This window comes from Thunnus maccoyii, chromosome 17, assembly GCF_910596095.1.
Source record: "Thunnus maccoyii chromosome 17, fThuMac1.1, whole genome shotgun sequence".
Lineage (NCBI taxonomy): Eukaryota > Metazoa > Chordata > Actinopteri > Scombriformes > Scombridae > Thunnus > Thunnus maccoyii.
In genome coordinates, this window is record NC_056549.1 from 19,311,303 (window position 1) to 19,337,220 (window position 25,918).

The window sequence follows — 25,918 nt, forward strand, 5'->3', positions numbered from 1 at the left end:
ACTCCAGCCTACTAGAAGTAGACTAAACAAAAGGTTGAGGGTATATGCTCTGTACGTGTGTGTGTGTGTGTGTGCGGCGTGTGTTTTTGTGGTGATAAGAGCAATGACAGACTTAGGCTGACCCAAACCTCACCGTCATTATCTCTGTCCAAGGCCTGACCGCTAATATGACCCAGCACTCTGTCAACACATGGGTAAAAAACATGCCTCCTCTCTTGTACACACGTGAACACCCTAACTCCCACGTGCTGTGTCTGAATACGGGGATGCTTAAGTTATCATGGGGTCTGGAACGGGTAAGGCATTACTTAGTCTGATTCACTCTCACTTAGAGCTCATCTAATTACCTGACAATGACAGGGCACAGAAGCATTTACGATAGACAAGCATTATATGAGGCAGGTGGTAGTGTTTTACCAAAATGATAAAGAAGGAGCAATGGAGTGTATAGAGTTGTGTCAAATCATAGGGCAGATACTGAAACAATCTGCTGTGTTATTTTGTTATAGGTATATATTTTGTCATTTAGGACAATGGCTTATAATTGAATCTAGTCATTTCTGGTGTTTACCAAAAGGCCAGTCTGTTATGGAGAGGGTCTTAAACACTGCATGTGACTCTGACATCATACTCTTGCAGCATCTCAACAATCCTTAGGTCACACTTCCTGCCTCAACTCACAATAGTGTTTATTGTTCATTTAAAATAGTTGGATATTACTTTAAAAACTACAAATGTACATTGTATGTTGAACCCAATGAACTCACTCTACCTGCCCCAGGGCTGCTGGACCGTTAGCACTGATTGTGAAGGGGAGAAAGAACAGTTCCTTATAAGCAACAGCATTAGCAGTATGAAGTGCAATCAGGATTTTCTCATGTGCAAAACTATAGTGACATGCTGAATACATCATGGAAGGCTGTTATAATGCCACAACCGTACTGTCTTTGTCCTTGCTCCTTTCAATCAGCTTCTCTAATGAAGTTTGCTTTTATCAAAGGGACCCATTCAGCCGTTAGGTGCTGCACTCGGTGAACCTCATGGAGGATGGAGTGAAGCAGGGCCTCTCTTAGTTTAATGTTAACTGACTCTATCTCTGTGTCTGCTTTTTGCTTCGTAGACATCTCTGATAAGACTTTGAGGCTTTTGGTTTAACTTTGATTTTTTACAATTGTTGAATTTAATATCATTTGACAGTTAAAATAGAAGAACTCCTATTTCAGTTTTGTTTTCAAGTCATCTGTATCCTTGCTTAGGCTTCATTCAAACCAAATCCAGTAATCCAGTAACCCTGTAACCCACAGGGTTGTGCGGAGGTGTGGGCGTGTTTATTTGCGCTTTAGAACGTAACCGCTGTGAAACAATAAGATTGTTCATTTGTTCTCGCCACTGCAGCTTCCTCTTTTCATTCACTCTCTAGCTTGCTGGACAACCACTGCTCTCTCTCTCTCTTTCTCTTTCGCTGGTGCGCTTAGCTTGCTTGCGCTCTCTCATCTTTTTTAAAATAAGTCAGGAAGCCAACAACAAAGCCTAACTTTACTTTTAATGGTATCAAACGAAGAGAAATGTCCTCCCCTCGTCCTAGTACTCCCTCATGGCAAGGTTGTACAGTTCTGCTACATGGTAAACAAGGTTTATCCAGTGAGCATCTTCAGTCTGATCTCAGGCTTACATGATTGGCTACCACAGCATGACATTGGGTTGCGTTTCAGCAAAAGTTGATGCTGGTTCAACTTTTTCCCACACTGCCACTGTGTTTTTTTTGCTGCACACCATTAGGTCCCCACTCCCACATCCTAAACACATTGCCCCCTTTCAAATGAACGGGAGGACTGTGTTATTATCACATTGCCAGATTTGGTGTGAATGCAGCCGAGGCTTTGTGTAACTTTATCCGAAGTTGACTTTGTTATCCTCTTGCTTGTCTCTCATAGTGGTCTCTAGATTTACCTTTCTCGTCTTAAAGCCACTCATTTTGAAATACTTAAGTTTTTTGTTTGACCATTAAATACATGTTTGCAGTTTTGGCTGCTATTTAAGAGATAGTCTGCAGGAAATCTTTATGATTAAATCAGGCTGATGTTTCATGGGAATGACCAGTCTTGCTGGGTCTTATTGTCACTTCAGGACTGTACACATCACAGCCGTTTGTCATTAAAAGGCTTTTCAGCCATGTAAAAGACTGAGAGAGAAGAAAAGAACTTGGACAGCCAACATTCATTTCTACACTGTCACTGTTACACATGAAAAGATGACTCTGCGCTGCACAAAAGAAAAAGTTGGGTAGAGATGGATTTGTGTAGCGATTAAGAAATGGCTTGGATACTTTTAGCTAATCGTCGTTTATCTTTCACCAAACCACCATTCATTCCTCAGGTCCCCGTTAACATTAATGTTGGCATGTGTTGATGTTATTAACTGCCGTGCATGAACAGTTGCTGCCTCATGCTAAAGATAGCGCCATTGTTTAGATCAGTCGTGACATGTGTTGGAACATGCTTGTTGAATGTTGCTGCCTTTATTTCTGTCATGACCGTGTCTAGACAAGTCCTGCTACCATCTCTTCTCTCTGTTCCATGTCAGCGACAACAAATGACCATCTCTGTTTTGGCTGTTTTCACAAGATACTGTCATTTGATGACCTCAGCAGCTTTCTGACCCAATCAAAACTCCGCATCCCATTACCTCATAACTGGGATATGAAGGAGTGAGTTTAGGCGGGTGGCATGGTTTGATGATTCAGCGTTGGTCACATCCTTGTTGACCCAGTGGAACATCAGATAATGATGAGGCTGTGCTGACTTCAGTGGACCTGTCTCTCCCAGTCGATAAAGACGTGGAAATACAAACATTGAAGCTATCTGGGGGCAGCGTTCAGTAAAGTAGCTCCAGCTTAGCAAGGTCAGAGGTCATGTTTAGCTATGGACAATAGGCTTTGAAAAATTGATATTAAAGGATTCTTTAGGTAGATAGAACTGAGTTTTACTCAATTTAGAATCAAGGCCTGCTGTTTACTGCCAGTACAAAAGGTCCCGTTGGTACAAGCATAGCTCAGAATATTGTGGTTATAGAGTAAGACAGTGAAGAGAAAGATGGGGACAAAACATATATGAGCTGAAATCTCAAATTAATTTTTAAAAAAAAGGTTGAACTGTAGTTTGCGCTTTACATTGTATTGTATTTATTATTGTATTTTTTAAAATCTGTTTTTAGGTAGAAGTTGGGTTTTTGTGATTTTTTTAAAATCCAATTTTATACCATTTTCATGTGTTTGTTATTATTTAAAGTAGATAAAAAAATTTTTTTCTATATTTTACATCAGGGAAGTTGTAAGTAAATCATATGAGACCTGTTTGTGTAAGATGGCCGTACAAAACTATTGATTCTTGCAAACATTCAGCTTGTTGTAGAATCAGATAAATACGTACAGTACATTCTGACAAGATCAGAGAAATAACTGGCCTACAAAAATGCTAATAAAGGTTTAGGTTTGATTCAATGATAATAAAAAACTAGATGTGGGAGAGGAGATTGGGTGTGTATTTGGTGTGTGATTATCATGCTCAGTCAACACTCTTATTTCAGGATGGGAATGATGTGTGTTGTGTATTATCAGTACTGAAGACATTAAGGTAATTCTAGCATGTGTGTTTGTGTGTGTGGGGGGGGGGGGGGGGGTGTTTCTGAGGGTGAACTCTACAACTGAGTGATTTTCTCACTGATTGTTATGACCTCCACACTGTCAACAGAGAATCTATTTCTGTTTCTGCGTCAATGTTAATAACACCAACTGTGTGTGCGTGCACGTGTGCGGTGTATGAGGAGTGTTTAAATAGCCAAGGCAGCTGTGATTTCGGAGTATAATTGATGGTTGTGGTGAAGTGAGAGTGATTGTGTTCGGAGCCCATGCTGTGGCATCTGTGTGTCTGTGTGTGCGCATACATTTGTTTAACAGCAGAGGGAATGTGTGTTATCCATTAAAGTAAATGGGAAAAAATTCTATGTTTTGCAGCTGAATGTAGGGCAGGGGGTTCAGAGAGACAGGATGGGGGGTTGAACTGTTCCACTCTCTCCATCCTGGAATGTAGTCCCAAACCCTCACTACCTCGACTCTGGATGCTTTTAGATTGTGTCACCATCCAGCTATGTCTTGGTTTGCATGTACATCATACAGTACACACAGTAGTATACCTGTATTATATTAAAGGGGATCACGAGGTCTGTGTGCAGGAGAAGCCTTGTCAATATTAACTATTGTCAACTAAGGGTTTTTGTAGCCAGCACAATCCATTCATAACTTGAGACCACTGATTTGATTAACCAAGTGTCTCATCCAAAAGACAAAACTTTCCCTTGGCTCTCATAACTTTATCTAAAGCTTTTCAGAGCAGTTTCTGCTTTTTATTAAAGCTGTTACAAATAATCAGTGTAGTTTTCCACCAGTGGACTCCAGTAGAGCTTTTGGGGTGGATTAAGTGCCTTGTTGAGAGACACTTTGATGGCAGTTGTTCAGGAGGGGAGCTTGTCACATAGTGGTAATGCTCCTGGTTTAAAAACATTGTTTGTCTAGAGATTTAAAAACTATTTTGGCTTTGAAAATCTTGAGTTTTCCATGAAATATCCCCTAAAATGTTTGTAAATGTCCACTTTTTATGACAATGTCATCTTGATACATTCTGTGACTGCTAGTTCCAGTATTTCTTTGAAGATATACCAAATGTTGTTTACATGGACTGAAATACACAAATGGCTACAAAAAGAAGAACATTTCGCAAAATGAATGCAAATCAATGGCTGTCTTGAAGGTGGGAAATGAATTTAAAACTGATAGGTTGCTTTGGGAAATGGTTGGTGGTCTTGTAAATTACATGCTATTTATAGTTAATGACCTAAAACTTTCAAAACCACTGGTATGGTCCTTTAAGGCTCCCTTAAGTTGACCACAGTCCCATTGTATAGTACAGTATGTTGCAACTCTCTCTAGTAGACACACACAACTTAATAAAGTAGTAGAGAAGGTTGGATTGCCCACACTAACATAAACATGGAGCAGAACCGGGAAAAGCCCTCAGCTCAGACCACTAGTCCCTTGATAGAGTTCACATTACCAGACCTAAACCTGGTCTACATTGTGTACAAAAGACAAGAATTGAGTGTGTTAATCATGTCCTCTGACACACATGCTCTCAGTCATTCAAGCACACATCCATTTAGTTATGTAGACGCTCATGCAACTATTAATTTTCACAGTGGGAGGTAAATGTGACATTAATACCTCAGATGTTAAGACTCTAAAAAGTGCACAGACACTCACACACACACACACACACACACACACACACACTCCAGCCCGATCAGCTGCTGTCAGCTGGATGCTGTTAGAGTGTTACGATGGGGGGTTGGAAAGAAAAGGGAGAAGTCAGGGTGAGGAGGAATGCAATCTCAACAACTTCAGCTCCTGCCCTATTCACCTTGCATGTTGTTCTGCAAGAATGCCATTAGCTAAGTGAGAAATGGTTTTGTGTGTGTGTGTGTGTGTGCGTGTGTGTATGTGTGTGTGTATGTGAGCGAGTGGGTGGGGTGGATGGTCTTGTGAGTGTGCAGATGTCTGCATGCCTGTCTGTGTGGTGTCTGTGTGGGAAGCAGGAGAACGGGCTGAAACAGAATAAAAAGTATTTTGTGAGTCTAGGTATGTCCATAAACTCTGACATGAGTTTTCGGGGCACTGCCTTTGTGTGTGTGTGTGTGTGTGTGTGTGTGTGTGTGTGTGTGTGTGTGTGTGTGTGTGTGTGTGTGTGTGTGGTGTATGTGTGTTTGTCATAGGCTACTTTCAGGCTTTCAGGCTTTCAGACTTTCAGACTAAAGACCAGTTAATTGGGGACGGCTTGTCTAATTGGGGACAAAAGCTGTGTTCCCAATTGGGAAGAAGCTGGTTTTTGGGTCAGTGGTTAAGGTTAGGATTAGGCAAGTAGTGGTTATGGTTAGAGTTGGGGTAAGTCTCCAGAAAATGAATGTATGTCCAAGTAATGTCCCCAGAAATGACTTAGGTCAACTTGTGTGTGTGTATCAAGAAAACGTTGGGCCTTAAACAGCACTTTAATGTTGTAGATTAAGTAGGCACTAGCTGTGTGCTGATTGAAACCAGACGCTTTTACACAGACGTCATACACGCGCGCACACACACACATATACCCACGGCACATTGTTTTAATGCACTTTTTTAATCCCTTTTAGGAAGAATTATTACCCAAAGTGTTATGTATTTGTCATCCAAGGCCTAAGTTATCTACTACATAACTTATTTAAGATTTGTGCTATTTTTCAAATAGTGGCCATCTGATTTGGAACAGAGGTTTCCACATCGTTATGCAGCTGCAAATTCATCTTTTGTCAAAGTGTCTATACACACTCTTTTTTTTTTTACAGTTCCTCATACAGACACACACACACACACATGCTCCCTGCCTTTTTTCTGGTGCTTCATGAACATGCACTTTATTTTACCCAGACCTGCATCAAACTAATAATTCTTGACTTTTGCTTCACCCAGTATACAGTATCATTTCGATGAGCGTCACCACATTGAGAGTCTAGAGTATGCATCACAGAAAGGTCATAGTGTATATTAAGCTGTCTTTTAAGGGCCATAATTTCAGAGAGCTAAAGCAGACCGAGCATTAAAGAGTGCCCTAAAACAGTACCCAAAAATATTTAGTCCCTAACAGCCCCCCATGTATGCTCATAAAGGCTGAAGTATGTTCAAATTATTGGCCCAGGTCTGATCTCATCTCAGATTTAGCGTGGTTTAATATTTCATTATATCCCCTCTGGCTTAGAGGGCTTTGTCCCAACTGTGTTCTGCATCGGTCAGCACATGGGCCACAAACGCAGACACATACAGACATGCACGCATGCACACATACACACACACTCTGGCCTGCAGAGCCCAGTGAAAACAAAGCCGGGCTCTGCCAGTGTAAACACGGCCCATTGTTATGGGCACTCTTTCCCGCCTCGTACCTTCGCTCCCCGTGGCGATCCAGGGCTCCCGCCGCTGAGCGAGAGGTACAGCGCTGGCACTGGTCCCGTGTAGCGGAGTTATATTAAGAATTGCGAGAACTCATTTGCGCTGCATTTATGTGACCATGTCATTATAATGCAGGCTATAGAGTGTGATTTATGTGCTCGGTTTCTCTCCCTTGCACTCCCCTCTCTCTCTCTTTCACTGGTTCACTTCTTACTGCTTGGCTCCTTAAGTGTGGTTTGAGGCCATTTGCTTCAAGAGATTTTAGCTTTTTGACAATTATTTTTAGACGAGCGGCAGTCAATTTACTCCACTGTACTGACTTTTTCCTGTAGAAAAACATACGAAATAGCTGTTTGGATGGATGGATGCTCTGATGTTGAATGAAATGTGTAGAAACATTCCGCATCAAGTTTAGAAACATGTGTCTGTGCACATACAGTAATGTATATGCTCTATGTATGCACATGCATCCCGTGTATGCATGGCTGTGTTTCAATTTTATGTCCTATAACTTAATGTATGTATGCGTGAGAAAGAAAAGTGTGTGTGTGTGTCATATCATGGCGTCTCTCAGCTGTGACCCTGGGCCACATGTGCAGCCAATTAGGGCCAATCAGAAGGCTGTAATCAGGGCGTGGCATGGATATGGTGGCAGCGTGGCAGCGGGGGGAGTTTTAAGACCAATGATTAGTGTGTCAGACTGATGAGGAAGGACAGGGGGAGCTGCCAGGCCGATACCATTCCTTCATTTCTCTGCATTTTTCACCTCCACATATAGGAGGGTTTTTTTTAACCTATTTAGATGACAGATTTGTGCAGTTTGCCACATGAGGTGAGGCAATTACAGAAGGGTATTTAAATCTCAGAGAATACGTTTCTCCAACTTACACCATATGAATTCTCCTAATGCAATAAGTCATACCCGTCTTTAGCAGATTGAAACAAAGACCAGTTGATTTACTACTTCTATTAGTCTGGCATCAACCTCCTGCCCTTTTGCTCGTGGCAAGTAGAAAAACAAAGGCTGGAACGAGAGTCAGTGAAGCTCTTTGAAGTCTGTGAGTTTCAGTAAACGAGCTTTGTTGATTGGCTAGATAGCATCAAAAATTCTACGGTATGAATCCCGTAATGAGTTGGAGTGTAGGGTCTGCTTCTGCAAGGCAGTTTCTTACAGAAGTTAATCAATCACTGTTCTCACTGGCAACTGTACAACAGTGAAAGAAAAATGTAAAACGTCATGAAGTCAGTGAAGTCAGGAACTCACTACACAAGCAGTTAAGCATGGATAGCTGCACCCATATAGATGCAGTTGTAATTGTTATGTAAGGTTTTAGCTGTGTGAGTTAAAAGACTTAAATCTCTTTCATGCAATCTATTCTGAGATTCTTCATTTTCTTATTTTGCTGCAAATCACAGCACAAACTCCAGACGGTGTGAGCTATGATATATGGCTTACGTGTTTGTTTTAGTATCAAAATATCACAGAAATACAAAAATACTTTCTGCAAGGTGTATTGGAGCTCAGGTGGAGGTTGCACAAAACAAGATTCTCAATCTTTAGGGTAGTATCCAGTGGTGGGGGTTTGAGAAGTCTGCTCTACTCCTTCCTGCACTTTGATTTGCTCTTGGAACACCGCCAAAATACGTCTCTGGAAATTTGATCAGTGTGTTTATTCATCAGCCTTTTAAACAAATGGTCCATTTTTACCCCCTAAAACACATGTCACAATTTAACTATTAGTGCTACTGATGTCAGCAAAACCAGGCAGCTGATTATTCGTCATTGTCTGTTTGTTTGTCCGGAGCAGTGAAAATGCAAGAATGGCAGACAGACAAACGCCTGGACAGACAGTCATCTGTTGAGCTGTAAATCACCACTGATCCGACAGAGCAGACAAACACAGTGACCGGAGCATGGCCCAGCCTCCGAAAACCACATGAGAGCGGGCAGGAATGTATAGCCCACTGCATTGTGGGTTTGCATCTGGGGGAAAAAGTGCAGACTCCCTGACTCACAGGACACTGTGAGGTTGGGGGATGTGGAGGAGTGAGGATGAAGGGGTTGGGGGGGAGCATAACTTTCGGGAATCAGAATGCAAGGTCATGAGGAGTGTGTGAATCATGGCCATGATGTTTTCTGTAACTGTATTATTCATAGCTCCTTACTCTTTCATCACAATATACTCTTGAGTATGTTTAAGTGATTTCACTTTCATGTTTGCCAATATGAAATGCATGGGGTAAACCCGACTCTTTAGCTCCATCAGCATAGTGTTTAGACTCTTGTTACAGCTCGAGGGAGAAGAAGAACTCCCACTGAGAATCAGTTGCTTTAAAAAAAACTGAATCAGTGAGACTGATAATCTTACGGGAAAAGAAAAAGAAGTCTGAAAAAACATTGGCATTTGATGAAACAGCAAATCAGCAAAAATGCAGAAAATCCAGCCATTACAGGTTTAAAGTGTGCTTTAAATATACATTTCTGTATATTATTATATTATATTTCTGGTAAATCAATATCAGCAGATAATATGCCTAATCGATATATTGGTCAAGCTCTTGTGCAGAACTGAAATGTAAAGGACTGCTACATGCCTCCCTTTCAAATTAGACATCATCTAAATTATCCTCTGTCTGTCTTCTCTTTGATTTCTCCTCCTTTGCTCCACCTACATCTTTCTCTTTGAAGTCCCAAAGAAGTTGCTCCAGGACCAGAACCCCAGACCACCGGTGTACGCCCCGCCACCCAGCGCCCATGACCCCAACATAGTGGGAGACAGCCCTCCTGAGGGGACCTCCATCAAAAGCCCTGACACTGTTCCAGGTGAGCAAAACAGCACACAGATACCTACACATATGCTTGGTCACTCTCAAACACAGACACACACTCGCAGCCTCCTGCGGAGAGCAGTTAACACTAAACAGTCTCAAGGCCTCCCAGGCATCAAGAGAAACAGTAATTCAGGTCTCAAGCCAGGGCATAAATGTATGTATATTTTAAGTCACACGGGTTCAACTGTTTCCATATGTATTCTAGCTGAGACATTGGTTTGGAGCATTTATGATCATTGGTTTTAAAATATACGGCTTTCCAAGAACCAATGCTTGGTCTTATATGTGACCACACAGTCTAAATCAGTCTGTTACGATGTCAAACTCAGAGAGAGAGAAACAGAGAGAATACAAAGCGAGAACAATGAAATGAAAGAATGAAAAAGAGGAGACGCCAGCGAGGAAGGAAACTTAAACAAAGCTGTATTCATGAGGGATGGTGGCCTGCGTCCAGCGCACTAATTACTCTGCTCAGCTACCGGCACTGTACTGATTAGGAGGATAGACCGAGTGAATGAGGAGTTAAGAGAGGGAGAAGACGGGGGATGTGTGCTGTAGTGCTGACAGTTCCTAACGCATGATTGGCTTCACTTGCACCGGCTTCAAACACTCCACTTGCGGCTCATCTGGAAAAACCTGTTTCCATCTCTGATGCAGCGATAGGGGATGATAAGTATGAAGAAGGAGGAAATGCGCGTTTTACGGTAAACATACTTGTCATGATCAGTTAATTTGTCATTTTCAACTGGACACAGAAACTGGCGTGAAGATACAGATATGATCTTTCTACTTTCTGCTAGATGAGAAGATCGATACCACTGTCATATTTGCATCAAGTATGTAATAGTATTGGGATCTTCACTAGAATTTAAAATAAAACATCTGTGGATATGAATCCTGCTTGGCAGCACAAGATCATTTTGTAGAAATGGACCCACAGAGGTTAAATTTGTTAACCACAAGATTCTGACTTTTTATTATCTCTATCTTTGGACATTTTTGCACTGCAGTTCCCAGAGATCATTTGGCCACTGCTGTGATGTCTTTTTCTTGGAATTTTCTTTTTGTAAGGTCCAGTTTTGTTTTGTTTTTTCATCCATGATGGCGGTTATACTCTCATATAAGTATTTTTTATTCTGTAGTTTTTCTATTGATGATTTGTCCGGCTATTTTGATGTGTGTGTTAGAAAGAGGCATTGTGGTCATTTTGGTCGGATGTTAGCTGCACCACAGCAGTGGGTCCAGGTGGAAACATTTACCTCCTCAGTGAGCAATTCCAGTCTAAACTGCATTTATTGGATAAAGAGAGCCTGACACACCTTAGAGACTCTGCAATTAGAGGTCATTGGTGTGTGTGACAATTCACCAAAGTGTGATTATCTGCAATGACAAAAAAAATCAAACATGTAAACATGATTATGTACACACACGTGCATGTGCAGAGCCTTAAATCTCAGGTGCTTACTGAATACTCCCGTTTATTTGGTCTTTTAGCTTACAGGTTGTTTCTTTAGTTACACCATCCGACTTAAACAACTGCTTCAGGTTAACTAAACATGATTGTACTCAGAAAATGAACATTCTTTATGAGTCACAGTAATTAAATCATTCTGTGCTCCACTGTTCTTTCATCTCAACTCCTGAAGTCCATGCATACACAATGCAAGCCAGCATGTAAACACTGAAAGTAGTCGTGCTGTGATGAAAATCCAGAGGAAGAAGCAGTTGTTCCCATCTATAAATAGATCCTTTTCTGAGATTTTGGGGGAGCTTCTGAAATGCTGCCAAAGTACAAACTTTTCCCATGTGGTTCTCTGTTTCTTAATGACCTGAGTCAGAATGAATTTGACAGAAGCAGATGTATTGTTACCTTCTGAATCACACAAGTCTCTGTGAACATGTGGGTGTCTTTATGCGTGATGCATCCTTTTTGCAGCGGCATATCTCCGAAAATAAAAAACCACTGAGAGGCGGCGGATGACTCTGCGTGCTGAATGCTGTAGTCACAATTCCCCAGAGACAGTACACTCACTTTACTGTAAATGACCCAACTAGTGCCGTCATAATCTGACTGTACATGTGATCATTGAATGTTTTCACGTCCCATCCACAAATGAAACTTTTCAAAAACATCTGTCTAAAGAAAGAGTTCAAATGCTGAATGAACTACCCACTTTCCTTTTAGGGTTTTCTGGTTAAACTGTACTTTCCTCCTGTATCTTCTTTTGCAGATAGGAAGCGGATCAGGGAGACAAACCCCAACGAGGAGAAGTCTTCAGAAACCGGAAGAGGAGGGGAACATCCACTCCAGCCCCCAGCCATGAATCCCATCTTCAATTCCACCCCTAGCTCCAACATGGCTCTCATCAGCAACGCGCTGGCAGCCTACACCTACATATCAGGTAGGGCAACATTCATATAATCTTGTATGGCATCACATCATGTGACTCAGGTGATAGGTAAGACATTAACCTGATGTCTGACCTCACTGGGAGCAGTGTCAGCTCAAGATTACATCTAGGCCAGTATTATGACTGACATTGAGATTTAAGTGCATGGTTTTGTGTGTGTGTGTGTGTGTGTGTGTGTGTGTGTGTGTGTGTGTGTGTGTGTGTGTGTGTGTGTGTGTGTGTGTGTGTGTGTGTGTGTGTGGTACACTATCCTTTGAGTACAATGCTGTTTCCGTTTTTCCTGGGACAGAGAAGTGGGTGAATGTGGGCCAGAGGAATGCAGATGTTAAGCAGAGATAAAGGCTACACACACACTGTCAGTTACCTGCACCAGCCAGCTGCTAAAACATATGCTGGAAGTTTGGATATTTCCTGTTTTATTACCTCCCACTCTGTGACTCAAACAGTTTATACATAGTGAAATGCATAGCTCATACAGTCAAATAAACATAAATGCCATTCACTGTATATTCGCTATGGTGCCTACCTAGCTTAGCTGGCTTTGGACTTCTTAAAATGTTTTCTCACATTTTTAAGCTGCCATAAAATGTTATGATTTGCATTTAAAGCATGTGTTAAATTGAGAAATGTTACAATGAATCGAAACTATGTTTAACCTTTTTAAGGAAAACCTAAACTAAATCTGTTAAAAACGCATATATTTTTTAAACAATTGTAGTTTCTTCACTGTTTCATTTGGAATTTCATGTTGTCTGAGGGCCTGATGGTGTATGATACTGTGAGGCATGAACAGAATTGTGACATGGGAGAACTTAAGGTTGAAGATAGAGTTGCAACAATTAGTCAATTAATCAATTAGTCAATCAACAGAAAATTAATCAGCAACTATTTTGGCAATTGATTGATCATTTTGAGCCATTTTTTAAGAAAAAATGACAAAATTCTCTGGTTCCAGCTTTTGAAGTGTGGATATTTTCTGGTTTCTTAGGTTGTAGACTGTTGGTCAGGACAAAACAAGACATTTGAGGTTGCATCTTGGGCTTTTGGAGACAGCGATCAACATTATCTGACATTTTATAGACCAATCGACTAATAGATTAATGGAGGAGGAGGTTAACCAGAACATGTCCACTATGCATGTAGAGATACATTTCTGAAGACTGTACAGTTAGCAGGGTTGGCAGGTTTTGTGAGACATTATGACCAAACCAAAGATCCAAGCCAAGGAAGTGAGTCATATGAGCTGTAGGTCTGCTGCCAACGTTCATTAAAGTGTGTGAGCCATCAAGTGGAATATTTTATAACAGAGAAGGGTGAACAAGTCAGAGGAAAATGATTTTTGCTCTAAAGGCTTTAGGAGACCCAACAGTCATAAAGGTTCAAATAAATGTTTGACATGTTTTCTGAACAAATCAACTAAATGGTCCTCCATGTTTCTCCCCTATAACAGACCACCCAGAGAGGGCAGCACTCTTCTTCGTCTGTGGCGTGTGTTTGGGCCTCTTCCTCACACTCTTCGCCCTGGTGGTCCAGATCTCCTGCCGCACCGACTGCCAGCCCCGCCAGCGGCCTCCTGCCAAGAAACGAGCACGCCCCGCTGACTCGTCCTCCGATTCCAGTGACTCGGACTCGGACTGGGACACCACCTCAGACCTGTCTGCACGGCGGCACCGACGCTTCGAACGCACGCTTAACATGAACGTGTTCACGTCGGCGGAAGAGCTGGAAAGAGCTCAGAGGTTGGAGGAGAGGGAGAGAATCATCAGAGAGATCTGGATGAACGGGCAACCTGACATCCCCGGGACACGGAGCCTCAATCGGTATTACTGAGGTCTATTGATTGAGAGCTTACTTAACTTGAACAAAATTTAGGACGTACTTGGTTTGGAAGGAGCAAGAGACTACTCCCTAGTGAAGCTTTATGCAACAGCAACTGTGGACCACTCTGATTTTGGGCTGCCCCTATGCTAGTTTGCATATTCCTCTGGGTATTATACCCCATTCAGTAAGAGAATAAGCTCTCCTCCGCATGGTAAGCTCACCTCTTAGCTGGCTCTTACTGCCGGAAACAAGGGGTGAAAAGCTACACTGCCTTGCCCGTGACCTCAGCAGGCCTTTTTGAAGTGAGGATTTATGGGTTAGCTGCCTTAGACACATATAGGCCTGTAGAGACTACATGGTGACTGAAGGACCAAGGCCTCACATGGGTCTGTTTTATACAGAGTGCGATGCAGCTGTGGACACTTGGAGCTTTATGCTCAGTACCCTCCAGTATTCAAGTGGAGACTTTTAAAAGAGGGGCAGCATAAAGCAGAAAGAAGCGTGCTGGACAGTGGGACAATGTAAGACAATCTTTCCACAGTGGATAACCATGCTGCCTTTTGAACTTTATAAAACCAAAAGATATTTTTTTGGGAATTCATCTCAACTCTTATGAAATCTATTTTATAATATTTAATAGTTTATTGATGTTGTGTATTTTTGTTCTCAAGTATGGTTTATTATGAGATATTTTTATACTTGGCGAAGGTTGTCTGGCGCCTCAGGGATGCAATCCTAGTGTTTCTGTGTTTGGTTGATGTATTTGCTTCCTAAGAAGGGGATCAGCCCATTTAAACAGCTACGTATGTCAGCATTTAAAGAAAAGAATTAGAAATATCATATAAAGAGCCTCAAAGAGGTTCAGTGATTTAACCTTATTTTTGATACAGTATGTTTAATTCACAGTGCAGTGCCTTTTCAAGCTACTAAGTCACTGTTGTCAAGAGTGCAGCTGGTGTATAAGTCAATAACTGGTCCAATGATCTATTGATTGGAAATTTGAAATTTATCTGATCATGTGTGTATTCACTTTTTCCATTATTGTTTCTATGCTAAAGTCTAAAATCTGAATGTCTCTATCAAACATTGCACTTCATTTCTCACCAGATGTAAATGTATTTAACCAGACCATGCTAGTTATGTATCAGTTAATCAGCTACAATGGATTCTTGTGGTCCTAACTGCTAGTAAAGTTCCCCTCACAGAAAACTGTGTTAGTTTCAGATCTTGTGTCATCTGTGCCCTTCTTTTTTTTTTTTTTTTTTAAAGATGTCAGTGCTAAACAGATGTTTGTGGTAATCACTGCTCATGGCCATCTGGAGAAGGAACCAGCACTGCAAGAAAAGGTTCACAGTGGACATGCAAACTGCGTCTCTTAAATCATGTTGCCAGTTAAATAATATAAGCTATTTTAAATCCAGTTCTGTTTGCGCTGCCCTGGATTCAAGCGTAGAAATAATGATAGTTTTCATTAAAAAAAAAGCTTGGTATTTTCCTGATTGGGAGTTTAATTGAGAGTACACAGGACATATTAGGGTCATCCACATAAAGACTGCCTCTCTATATAGTTTTTATAAGGACAGTTCTTGTGTTTAAATTTGAATGGGATTAAAAATGTGCCAATAGCTGGTAAAATGAGACCAAAATATGACTCCTGTGCTTGGAATAAACTGTGTTCAAAAATAACCTCTGATGTCTTTTGATTTCTTAAATCTGGCAACTTCTGACAATATGTTTTGCATGTTAATCCCGCACATATATGCACAGTGCTTGTATTAAAGTCTAATTTGCACAAAGCTTGAACTGTATTATGACAACAAGAAAAAAGGAACTGCAGTAATCTCATGACAATTTGACATACATGCTGTAACCATACAGGACAGTAAGGTCATCATAAACCCATAAATTGAGTTTTATTAGCGTCTCTCGCCCCCTTGTGGTAAAGTTAGGACTCCTCAGTTTCTATAAATTGAGATGAATAAAAGTCATCACATTTTTATAAAAGTATTTATGACTATGACAAATCAATTTAGACGTGAATACTTGAACTGCACGTGTAGACTGTTCGCTATGGAGATTTATAAGATAAAAACAAAATAATATGGAGGATTTGTAGACTTCTAATTTTTTAGTATTTTTTTAATTTTTGTTAATATTAATGTTTTATCAGGCATTACCTCTTTTCTTTGGGTAGTCACTCAAAAGTTTTTCTAGCAATAGTTTTCAAAAATACTTGTTTACTTTTTTTGAACTCTTGTTGCCGTCGTGCCGTTTCCATGGATACCACAAACTTAGCACAGTGGGACTGTGTCATGTAGCCTCACACGCTAACGACACTCAATTCCACAAATTACCTGAACATAATTATCTTGTTTGACATCTTGAGGAGCTGCTGAAGAAATCTGACCCCCCCAAAAAATGTCTTGGAACTGGAACAGCCACGGGTTACCGTTTTTACCAGGATACACTTTTCGGGATGTGACGGTAAGAAGAGACAAAACTCATTTGAAGTGTACGTAAATTACGTAACCAGGCTTTAACGTTTGACTTAATGTTAGCCAAATTTAAGACATCTGCAAGAAACCCATGTTTTTTAAATACTGTTTCCTAATGTGTAATGTCCCTGCATTCCTCCAGTTTTTATTTAGGTTATATTGCTGTCTGCTGTAACATCAGAGGACCAAATTTGTAATTCATTTTCAATTAAACCTATCTGAGGAATAAAATTCTCTGTTGACGTGTTCACAACTAACATTTTAACATTCAGAATTAAAAAATAATTTATTCCAAGCTTGTATTCTTACAAGCGTTACTATTATTCTGTCCACACCTAACTACAGCATATTTCATACTACACAATATTTATATTGTAATTTACTAAAGCTGATAATTCCTCCTCTATGATATTTCTCTGCAGAAATCTGCCTTCCATCGATCCCAGACGCTGGACTGCAGGAATGGTTATGCTCTACCCCGTCGCCCCACTGTAGGGATCGGACAGGATCCTCTCTTATCTGAGGAGTTAATCCAGCAGGAGATCAGTGGGTTGTCCTTTGAGACATCAGACGTTACTTATGGCTCCTTTGACCACAGCCAATACGAAGACTTCATCCCAGCTCACGTGGCCCTTAACAAGAAGGTACAGTGACACATTGAAGTGTAAGACTAGTATTTGAAGATTTTTGTTGCTGTCCAGTTTATTCCCTGTTTGTCTGTCCTTCACCACCCTCTTGGTTTTACAGGTGCTGCGCTTTTATGCGTACTTCGAGGAGGAAATTCTGTTCTCCCCAGAGGAGGTTTACCGTGTGCGCCCCGTAGTCATTTACTACTACCTTGAGGATGACAGCATGTGCATCATTGAGCCCACAGTGGAGAATTCTGGGATACCACAGGGAAAGCGGATCAAACGCCAGCGTCTGCCCAAGAATGAACGTGGTGAACATTACCAATGGAAAGACCTCAACCTTGGTATGGACCTGAAGGTGTACGGGGTCAAGTACCACATCACACATTGTGATGCTTTTACAAAGGTACAATACTCACCAGTATGATCTCTCTCTGTGTATCTTTAGTTTGTCTCTTTGTGTCTGACACAAAAATATGGATATGCAACTGTATGTTGATGTAAATATATCCTTTTTCTCTATGTCCGTCTGTTATTCACTGTATACAGGAATTTATGGAAAGTGAGGGTATAGTTCTGAACGACCCTGAGCAAATGCCAGTAGATCCTTACAGCAAACATCACAAAAACCTTCAGCCTTCCTTCACAACACCCTCCGAATTCGACCGCATGCACCAGTTTCTGACCATGGACCGCAAGGTAGAGGAAATTCCATCATCCTTATTCAGTCATCAATAAGTCATCATTTAATGCCACTAAATAGTCTCATTGTTGAACAAGTGTTGCAAGCTGAGACACAGTCTTTGGCATACTGGCATCTGGTTTCAGAGTGCATTTAACCTTTTCTTGATCAGGTGCTGCGTTTCTTTGCCCTGTGGGACGATGCTGACTCTCTGTATGGGGAGATCAGGCCTGTTACCATCCAATATTACCTGGTGGACGACACAGTGGAGATCAGAGAGGTCCACGAATCAAATAGCGGCCGAGATCCCTTCCCTGTCCTGTTGCGCAGACAGAGGCTTCCCAAGAAAATCAAGTCTGGTGAGATTCAACACTGTGCCACTTTAAAATGTTTATGTCATTATGATCGTTTGTTAGGTGGCTTTTTGTGTCTAACTGCTCTGTAATAGAGCATTGGTTGTAATATTCATGTCAACTACTTTATGCACTACACAATGATCATACAACACAATTATATAATAATAAAACAATAAAAAAGATGCAAACAGTGGGAGCGTTCAAAAAAAAACAAAGCAGGGAAATATTTTTAACAGTCGAGTGATAATATAAAAGAGATTAAAAAAATAATTCAGTAAATAAGGAACAATAAATACTATGACAAAATGATCATATGGTGGCATTTTCTTAATTAACTGCTACATATCAGCACCTTTCGTATTTCTTTCCAGAGACCTTCCCCACTTGTGTGCTGGAGGTCTCAAAAGAGGAAGTGGATGAATTCTACTCCCCCAAAGACTTCCAGGTCGGTGAAGCGATGACGCTGTTGGGACGTCGCTTCTTGCTGTGTGACTGTGATGGCTTCACTAAAGACTATTATCAGAAGAACCACCCAGACGTGACAATGAAACCCATAGAGGTACCAAAGAAGGTAGAGGTGCTTCAGGACAGGAAGAAGGTGAGAAACTGAAGTGTATTTTTCATTTTTTTTAATTTTCCTTTCAAAACCAAAAAACGGTATAACTTGTATTGCCATAGTCCACGTGGCTGTGTTGTAAATAATTCTTTCTCCTCTCCTGTCCATGTTGACCATATGTACAGGAGGTTCCTCCTTACAATGGTTTTGGTTCACTTGAAGACTCTCTCCAGAACTGTTTGTCTCTAATTCCCAAGCCTCCCAAAAAGAACGTGCAAAAGATGTTGGAGAACGACCACAAAGTGTTGCGCTACAGTGCCAGGCTGGTGAGACATTTAAGATTGTGTTTGACTGAACCTTCTGTATGAGTAGCAGTGGTCCTTTGTTGGTTTTATGCAGTTCCAACAGGTTACTAAACTGCACCCTGTCTATGTTACAAACATCCCAGGACTCCCCGATTCCTGCGGATGAGGGCCGACGTTTTATTCTGTCCTACTTCCTGGCCAATGACATGATCAGTATTTTTGAAAAGCCCACCCGCAACTCTGGTATCCTCGGTGGCAAGTTCCTGGAAAAGACATTCATCCATAAGCCAGGTTCTACTGTGGAAAATCCTGAGTTCTACTCACCTGCAGACTTTGCTATTGGAGCTACTGTGGAGGGTGAGGTTTTTAGTTGTTTCAAAGGCCTATACTGATCACTGTGTTATTGTGTGTGGAATATTTACTATTTACTATAAACTGGCACCTTTTCTCCAAGAAAAACAAAGCCATAATGTAGCTCATGATGGTACGGTACCATACATGTCTCTCTAGATAAATTAAGCTGTTGATATCATAACTATTTACCTCTTAAGTTAAATTACATTTTCCAGTTGGGGGTTGATAAAAAAAAGCTCAGCTGATAGCATCTTTCTCCTCTCTCTCTCTTTCTTTAGTGTTTGGCCACCGCTTTGTGTTGACCGATGCTGACCACTATGTGATGACGTACCTGGAGTCCATCTCAAGCCAGATTCCTTTTCAGACACTGGATTCTATTCGCCAGAAGCTTGGGGGTGAAACTGCAAATAACCAGCCTGCTGACCAAAACGGTAAAATCCAATCAGCCAATAAGCAAAACATGTTTCTGTAGAATTGTAGAATAGTACATTTATTCCAGTAAGTGTAACTATTTTCATGTTTTTTGGACTGTATGTCCATATTTATTTTTCTTTCTTTCTTTCTTTCTTTCTTTTTTGTCAGGTGAGAAAAATATAGCAGAGCCATCTTCATGATGTTAAGAAAAGGCTGGATTCTTTTTGCCCCCCAGTGTCATCCCCACTGCAACAAATCTGACCACATGAATATGATCCAAAGCCTACATAGTGTTTATTTACCCTAATAAATAAATACTGGACCTGCTGCAGATTGGGTGATCTGTTTGTTGGAGTTTGCTGAGAAGTATTGTACCGACTGTCAAAGTTAACAGAATAGTTTGACATTTTAGGTATTACTTTCTACGCTTTCTTGCCAAGAGTTAGATGAGAAGATCGACACCACTCTCAGGAGCACAGTATCAACCTTCTCATTTAACTGTCGGCAAGACGCCGAATAAACATATGTCGCAAAATGTCAAACTATTCCTTAACATTTTTTGTGCAAAATAGAACATTATGATTTTTTTTTTCTTTTTGGTTGATAACATGTAGAAACATGTAGAAAAAGACCTAGTACTTCTACAGGCTCATTCATAATAGATGAGTCCACACCTTATTTCAGAAAATTGTGTTATTTAATAAAGTAATTAACAAAAAAAGAAGAAAAAAAAACATGGAATGGCATGCGGTAATATCCAACAAACATACTTGTGCATATCTGTTAAGTGATCAGTGACAAATGCAGTACAAGAATCATTGGGAGGAGCCCAGGTGACCACTCTATTGGTTGGCCAAAATCCCTTCCCCAACATGGTGAAGGGATAGTGTTAAGGCCAGTATACAGTAAGCTCATATCATACCATATCATCAGTAACATTTCTCTGCTCCAATGGACCAGACAAGAAAACAAGCAAAGCCGGCTCAATGGCAAAGAGCTGAAAACAGCTGCAACATCAGACAACACTACAACCAATACAGTACTTATGTATGAGGATATGCATCAACACATTCAACGTTGACACACAGTAACATGTGTGCCGCATACTGTGTTCACTTAACATTTTAATCATTCTGTATACAATGGTGCTCCTTGGGGTGTGCTAGCAGGCCGTGTAGATGTATAAAAAATACTGATATGATGAGAAGAGTAAATGTCTGTTGGGCTCAAGGGATTTCCTTGGATTTCATTTTCCAGCATTCAAGCCTAAGTCTGTAGCGACTGAGTCCCTGTAACATCTCAGGACATACTCAACCAGAAGCCACCAGCTTCCTCGTTGTGCTGATGAGAAACCTTAGCCTGGGCTAAGGCCGCTGTTCAGGCCAGTCAGTATGTTATCTTATGGGGATTTGAGTTTTTTGGTCCGAGGAGAGGCTCCATTCTCAGCTTTAAGAACTCTGTTTTCATGGTGCCCAACTAGTGGGGAGAAACAGAGGTCAGGTCAGGATCTCTACTAACACAGGACATAACAGTCATTCAGTGTGATCAGGACAAATCAAGAAAGCAGAAAGTGATGAGAGAGGAATGGGACAAGGAAAATTATGATTATTGTGAATCTGGCATTGAAAAATATCTGAAACACTTTGATGCTGCACTTTTTTGTAATAAGAGGTGACATCTGTGTATTATGAAACATTTTGAGTGGGTGTTAATACTCACGCGAGTCTCTCTTCAGTGGCCGTAGGGGTTGTTTTGCGGCAGCCTTCTTGTGAACAGCCTGTTCGTGTCTGAACTCCCTCCAGCGCCTCAGCTGGAAGCGGATAAACTTCCAAAGTAGCCAAGACTGAGTCAAACATACCAGCAGTAAAACAGTCATCCTGAAGGGGCCCAAAGCAGAAGGATTAGTAAAATTGTTCTGGAAAATGGACATGATGTGCCAAATTAAATTTATTTCTGGCTGTGGTGTGTGTATTTGCTGAAAGCTTGTAGAGTATTTCTTAAATTTTTAGGGTTTGACAGTAACCGTTGCCCTGGGCAACTGTGGTCAGCTCTGGACCACTATGTAGCAGTTTAGTTTGCTCTGGTTTTCTCTATTTATAACCACTTTTCCTGTATTAAAAAAAAAATCTGTCTGTGTGAGAGTGCTGCTGTCATGCACTGTCACAAATAATGGTAATGAAATTAAGAATGGAGTAAATAAGTCTAAATTAAGGGAAAAGGTTAAAATAAAGAGTATTGTAATTTGGACTTGTCAGAATCCATTTGATCGATTTGTAGCGAAAAGTCATTTTCTCTCAATTTGTGTCAGAAAATCCTGGCCACATCAAGGGTGATTTTATGTTGTAAAAAAATAAAAAAGTAAACAGGGGTGACTATTTTTATGGACACTAAGTGTATTTTGACTGAATACTTGTTAAAGTTGTTGTAAAAAGTAAAATGAATCATTATCCACACATGTTGGACATTGCTCATTTGCTCACCTCACTACTGTACGACCAGGGAAGAGGAGCACCAGACCCACATGACTCAAACTGCACAGGAAAAAGAAGATGATAGATTAGGTGACAAAGAAAATAATCCTGTGTGACATCCATATAGGTTTCCATGAAAACTATATTCAATATTTATAGATTGTCCTTAAACACATGTAAAAATGTAGGTTCAAACTTCAACTTCAGAGTGTTCCATTACTGTTTTCTTTATTTCTTTTCTCACTATCCATGCATATTTCCTGACAAGTCTTTAAATTTGCAGGTTTTCAAAAAGGTCCTTAAACTGGATGCTTACTTTAACAAGTAGGCTGCAGAGATGTGCAGCAGATACAGACAGATGTACTAGAGCTGACAAATCTCCTCCTGAAAAACAAGCGGGTGTTATTTGCAAAGATACTCTGTTTATATTCCTGGAACGTTTTGTTATTTGTAACTGCCTAATGAACATATACCAAAATACACACAACCAAAACACACATGCGCATCTAGTCACACTCCAGTACTCCTCCAGTTCCCATAGCCTCCTTACTGTCCTTTGTACTTTCTGGAAGTAAAGCTCAGCGGGGTTTTTTTATGCATATGCGCTTGTTGAAAAAAACAAAGCTGTAGACATGGCAAAGTAATCGGTTCTCTAGCAGAATTATGGCCACGTTAGATCATGTTTAATTAGTTATTCTTAATCTGTGTTTCTGAAATCAGATGACTGGCCAAACCAGAGAAAATCTGAGAATAAACACCACAGCTGGTTACTCACAGTAATTAGGTTTTTTATGTGCATGTAAATGTGCTGGCAGTGTGTGCAGAACATGAAAAACACTGCATATGTCTCTCTGAGAAAAGGAGTTCACCATTTTGAACATTTTAGCAGTAATTGACAGCTATAAAAAAGGTCAGGCAAGTAGCACAAATTTTTAAAGCAACAACAGACACATAACTGCTTGAGAATGACTAAAATATCTGTGACCGCATTGCAAAGCACAGGTGCATTTTAAGGTATGTGGTGGAGCTGAAATGATTAGTAATCAGTCAGAACTTGTTTCATCAGTTAATCATTTTTAAGCAAAGATGCCAAAAAATTCACTGATAATTCCAGCATCTCAAATGTGAATATTGTAAATAGTCTTCTTTGATAGTAAATGAAAATATTTGTGTTTTGGACAGTTGGTCGGACGAAAGAGATTTGAATATGTCAGCTTTGGCTTTGGGAAATTGTGATGGGCATTTTTCACTATTTTCCGGATTATTATCTGCAGATAATGAAAATAATGTATGTGGATGCATTTTTTTAAAAAGATATGTATTGTCAATAAAATATACTTCTACTGAAGGAAAAACATCACTATGTATAAGCCATGCCATATACTTTTAGCCAGTACTACTTGTATTTATTTTATATGTAAATATATCACTGACAGTGCTAAATACACATCAGTCATACCTGAGGTGTACATGGGGATAGTTCTCCTAAAGGCTGCTGGGATGCAGGAGATATCCTTCCTGTGAGAAGAAAGAGAGAAGGATACTTAAAAAGCCTTCAATACAGTCATTTGTGTGCATCTCAAAAGGAAATACACTATTTATCCTTGATAAGTATGTGTGACATGTCCTCAACTAGAAAGTTATCGCTGAATACAATGAGTTATCACATTAAAATGACACTCACTGTTATGAGGATGTAGAGGCCCCACACACTAGACACCAAGTGAAACACACACAGTTGACCAGACTCATTAAATTTGGTGTTCTTGCTCTTGGAGAGATGAAGACGCCGGTTCACTTTCTGCAGCATGAACAACACAACAGATAATAGAGATGAATGCAGTTGACTCAGTCATGGTGGCATGTTGACTCTTGTTATTGTCACGCACAAGGAAGTGCCACACTAACATAAATAGCTAGGACAAGAAAAGACAGCCAATACTATATCTGGCTGCTGAAAACCTTCATGTGAGGAAGTATTCCTTTCATTACGCTTTGGAAAGCTGGGCGATGGTGCTAAAATAAAACCTCATTCTTCCTCACTGGCCTATTTCTAAACAATGATATGAGGGCTCATACTTTCAAAGGAATCAAATGTTGGGTATTATGATAAGGATGAAGTCTAAAGTAAGGTGAGGCAATGAGATGATATGAGGTAACTCCAGAATAGTCTTCTAAATATTTCCAATATGTTTCCTGAAAAAAAGTATGTAATTTGGTACCACCTATAAAAAGTATTCAATTGGTGCTCACAATTATTTATTTCAGATTAAAATCAGAGAGTCTCTTAGTCAGTGCACAGCAGGTCAGGTCAGAAATGAGTGTAGCATACAATTCAAGAAATACAGAGAATAAAGTTTCCCATAATGAATTACTGATGAATGTGGATTCAAATGGGGCAGTTCTTACATTTTTAAATTAGTACAAAATTACATGCTTCTTTCTAGGAAATTTCCTAGGAATTGTGTCACAGTGAATGGGTGCTTACATCCAGAAGATACCCCTGCACTACTGCATGGAGGATGATGGCGATGAAGAAACAGAAGAGGATGGTGGCACAGTCTTTCCATCCGTAATGGTACAATGTCACCTGTCCCTCTAAACACACAAAGGAGGAGTGAAACACACACAGCATGTTTGCAATCAGAGGTGTGTCACACATCCTGGAGCAACAATTTAATTATAGTGATATAATTATCTTGAATTAAAAAAATGATATACACTGCAGGGCTTCCAACTGTCACAGGTTGACCATGACACTCCAGCAAATGACACTTTTCACATGCTCTCACGCCACATGTCCATTTTCTAACACAGTGAAAACCAAATTCATAACTGATAACGTCATGGCACGAAAAGAGGACACTGACAGCGCACAGACAGATAAGACAGAGCAGCACAGCGCAACAGCAGCACCATGCAGCAGCGAGTTATTCAGACCATCAGGGGTCAAAAAATAAAAAATATACACAAATCTGTTATATTGTAGTGTATTCCTATGCATGCCGCTCAGAGTAATCTCAGTCAGTGTCTCTCTTGTCCCCTTGCTTCATACAGTACACACACAGGCAGGATTGAGAGTGAGTTACTATGTTTACGGTGACACTGTCTCTCTGTTGCTCTGAAACTTTCTTGCAATTCCCAGTGATGGGTTTTCAGGTAACCTACTACCATTTTAGTCTACATAATGCTTTTATAAATATAATCTCAAATATAAAATTCTTCATTCTTCTAATAATCATTACCTGTCCTAATCCACCCAATTATATGTTTGTTTACAATAACTTCCAGGTAGAAAGCCCCTGCCTCATATACATACAATTTAATGGCATAGAGCAAAAATAAATGTCAGTTTAAGCAAGAGAAGAAATAAATGAAGTTTATGTAAATAAGTATAAGTAAGTATAAGCTGTAAGTAGTAAAAGTAATTCAAAGTAAGCATAAGTAAGTATAAATGAGTAAAGCCTACTATGACAACAGCAGCCACCAGTTAGTCCGACTGGCAGTGAGATGTTGTTGTTAGATAGATTTTGTTTATCAAAGATGCGAGCAAAGCAGCACAGTA

General features: G+C 40.3%; 2 protein-coding genes and 1 long non-coding RNA gene across 3 annotated transcripts in view; 2 read left to right on the forward strand and 1 right to left on the reverse strand.

The window, feature by feature from the left end:
* Window positions 1-15,777, forward strand: part of LOC121882371 (protein eva-1 homolog C) — a 75,368-nt gene extending 59,591 nt beyond the window's left edge. The window contains exons 6-8 of the mRNA XM_042390589.1: window positions 9,717-9,851; window positions 12,091-12,261; window positions 13,721-15,777. Coding sequence (XP_042246523.1) covers window positions 9,717-9,851; window positions 12,091-12,261; window positions 13,721-14,100 — 686 coding nt within the window. The 3' untranslated portion in view covers window positions 14,101-15,777. The remainder of the gene's footprint in view (window positions 1-9,716; window positions 9,852-12,090; window positions 12,262-13,720) is intronic.
* A 570-nt stretch (window positions 15,778-16,347) lies between these two features.
* efhc1 (EF-hand domain (C-terminal) containing 1) lies at window positions 16,348-20,088 on the forward strand. The gene is made up of 10 exons (XM_042391285.1): window positions 16,348-16,575; window positions 17,009-17,230; window positions 17,334-17,621; window positions 17,765-17,914; window positions 18,070-18,256; window positions 18,625-18,851; window positions 18,995-19,135; window positions 19,258-19,471; window positions 19,747-19,899; window positions 20,051-20,088. The coding sequence occupies exons 1-10, from the start codon at window positions 16,510-16,512 to the stop codon at window positions 20,080-20,082; spliced, it is 1,680 nt and encodes a 559-aa protein (XP_042247219.1). The 5' UTR covers window positions 16,348-16,509; the 3' UTR covers window positions 20,083-20,088.
* Window positions 20,089-23,827: 3,739 nt separating this feature from the next.
* Window positions 23,828-24,909, reverse strand: LOC121882836. The gene is made up of 3 exons (XR_006092162.1): window positions 24,842-24,909; window positions 24,038-24,154; window positions 23,828-23,871 (listed from the first exon to the last, which is right to left on the reverse strand). It is a non-coding gene; the product is annotated as an uncharacterized LOC121882836 (long non-coding RNA).
* Between the last annotated feature and the right edge of the window lie 1,009 nt (window positions 24,910-25,918).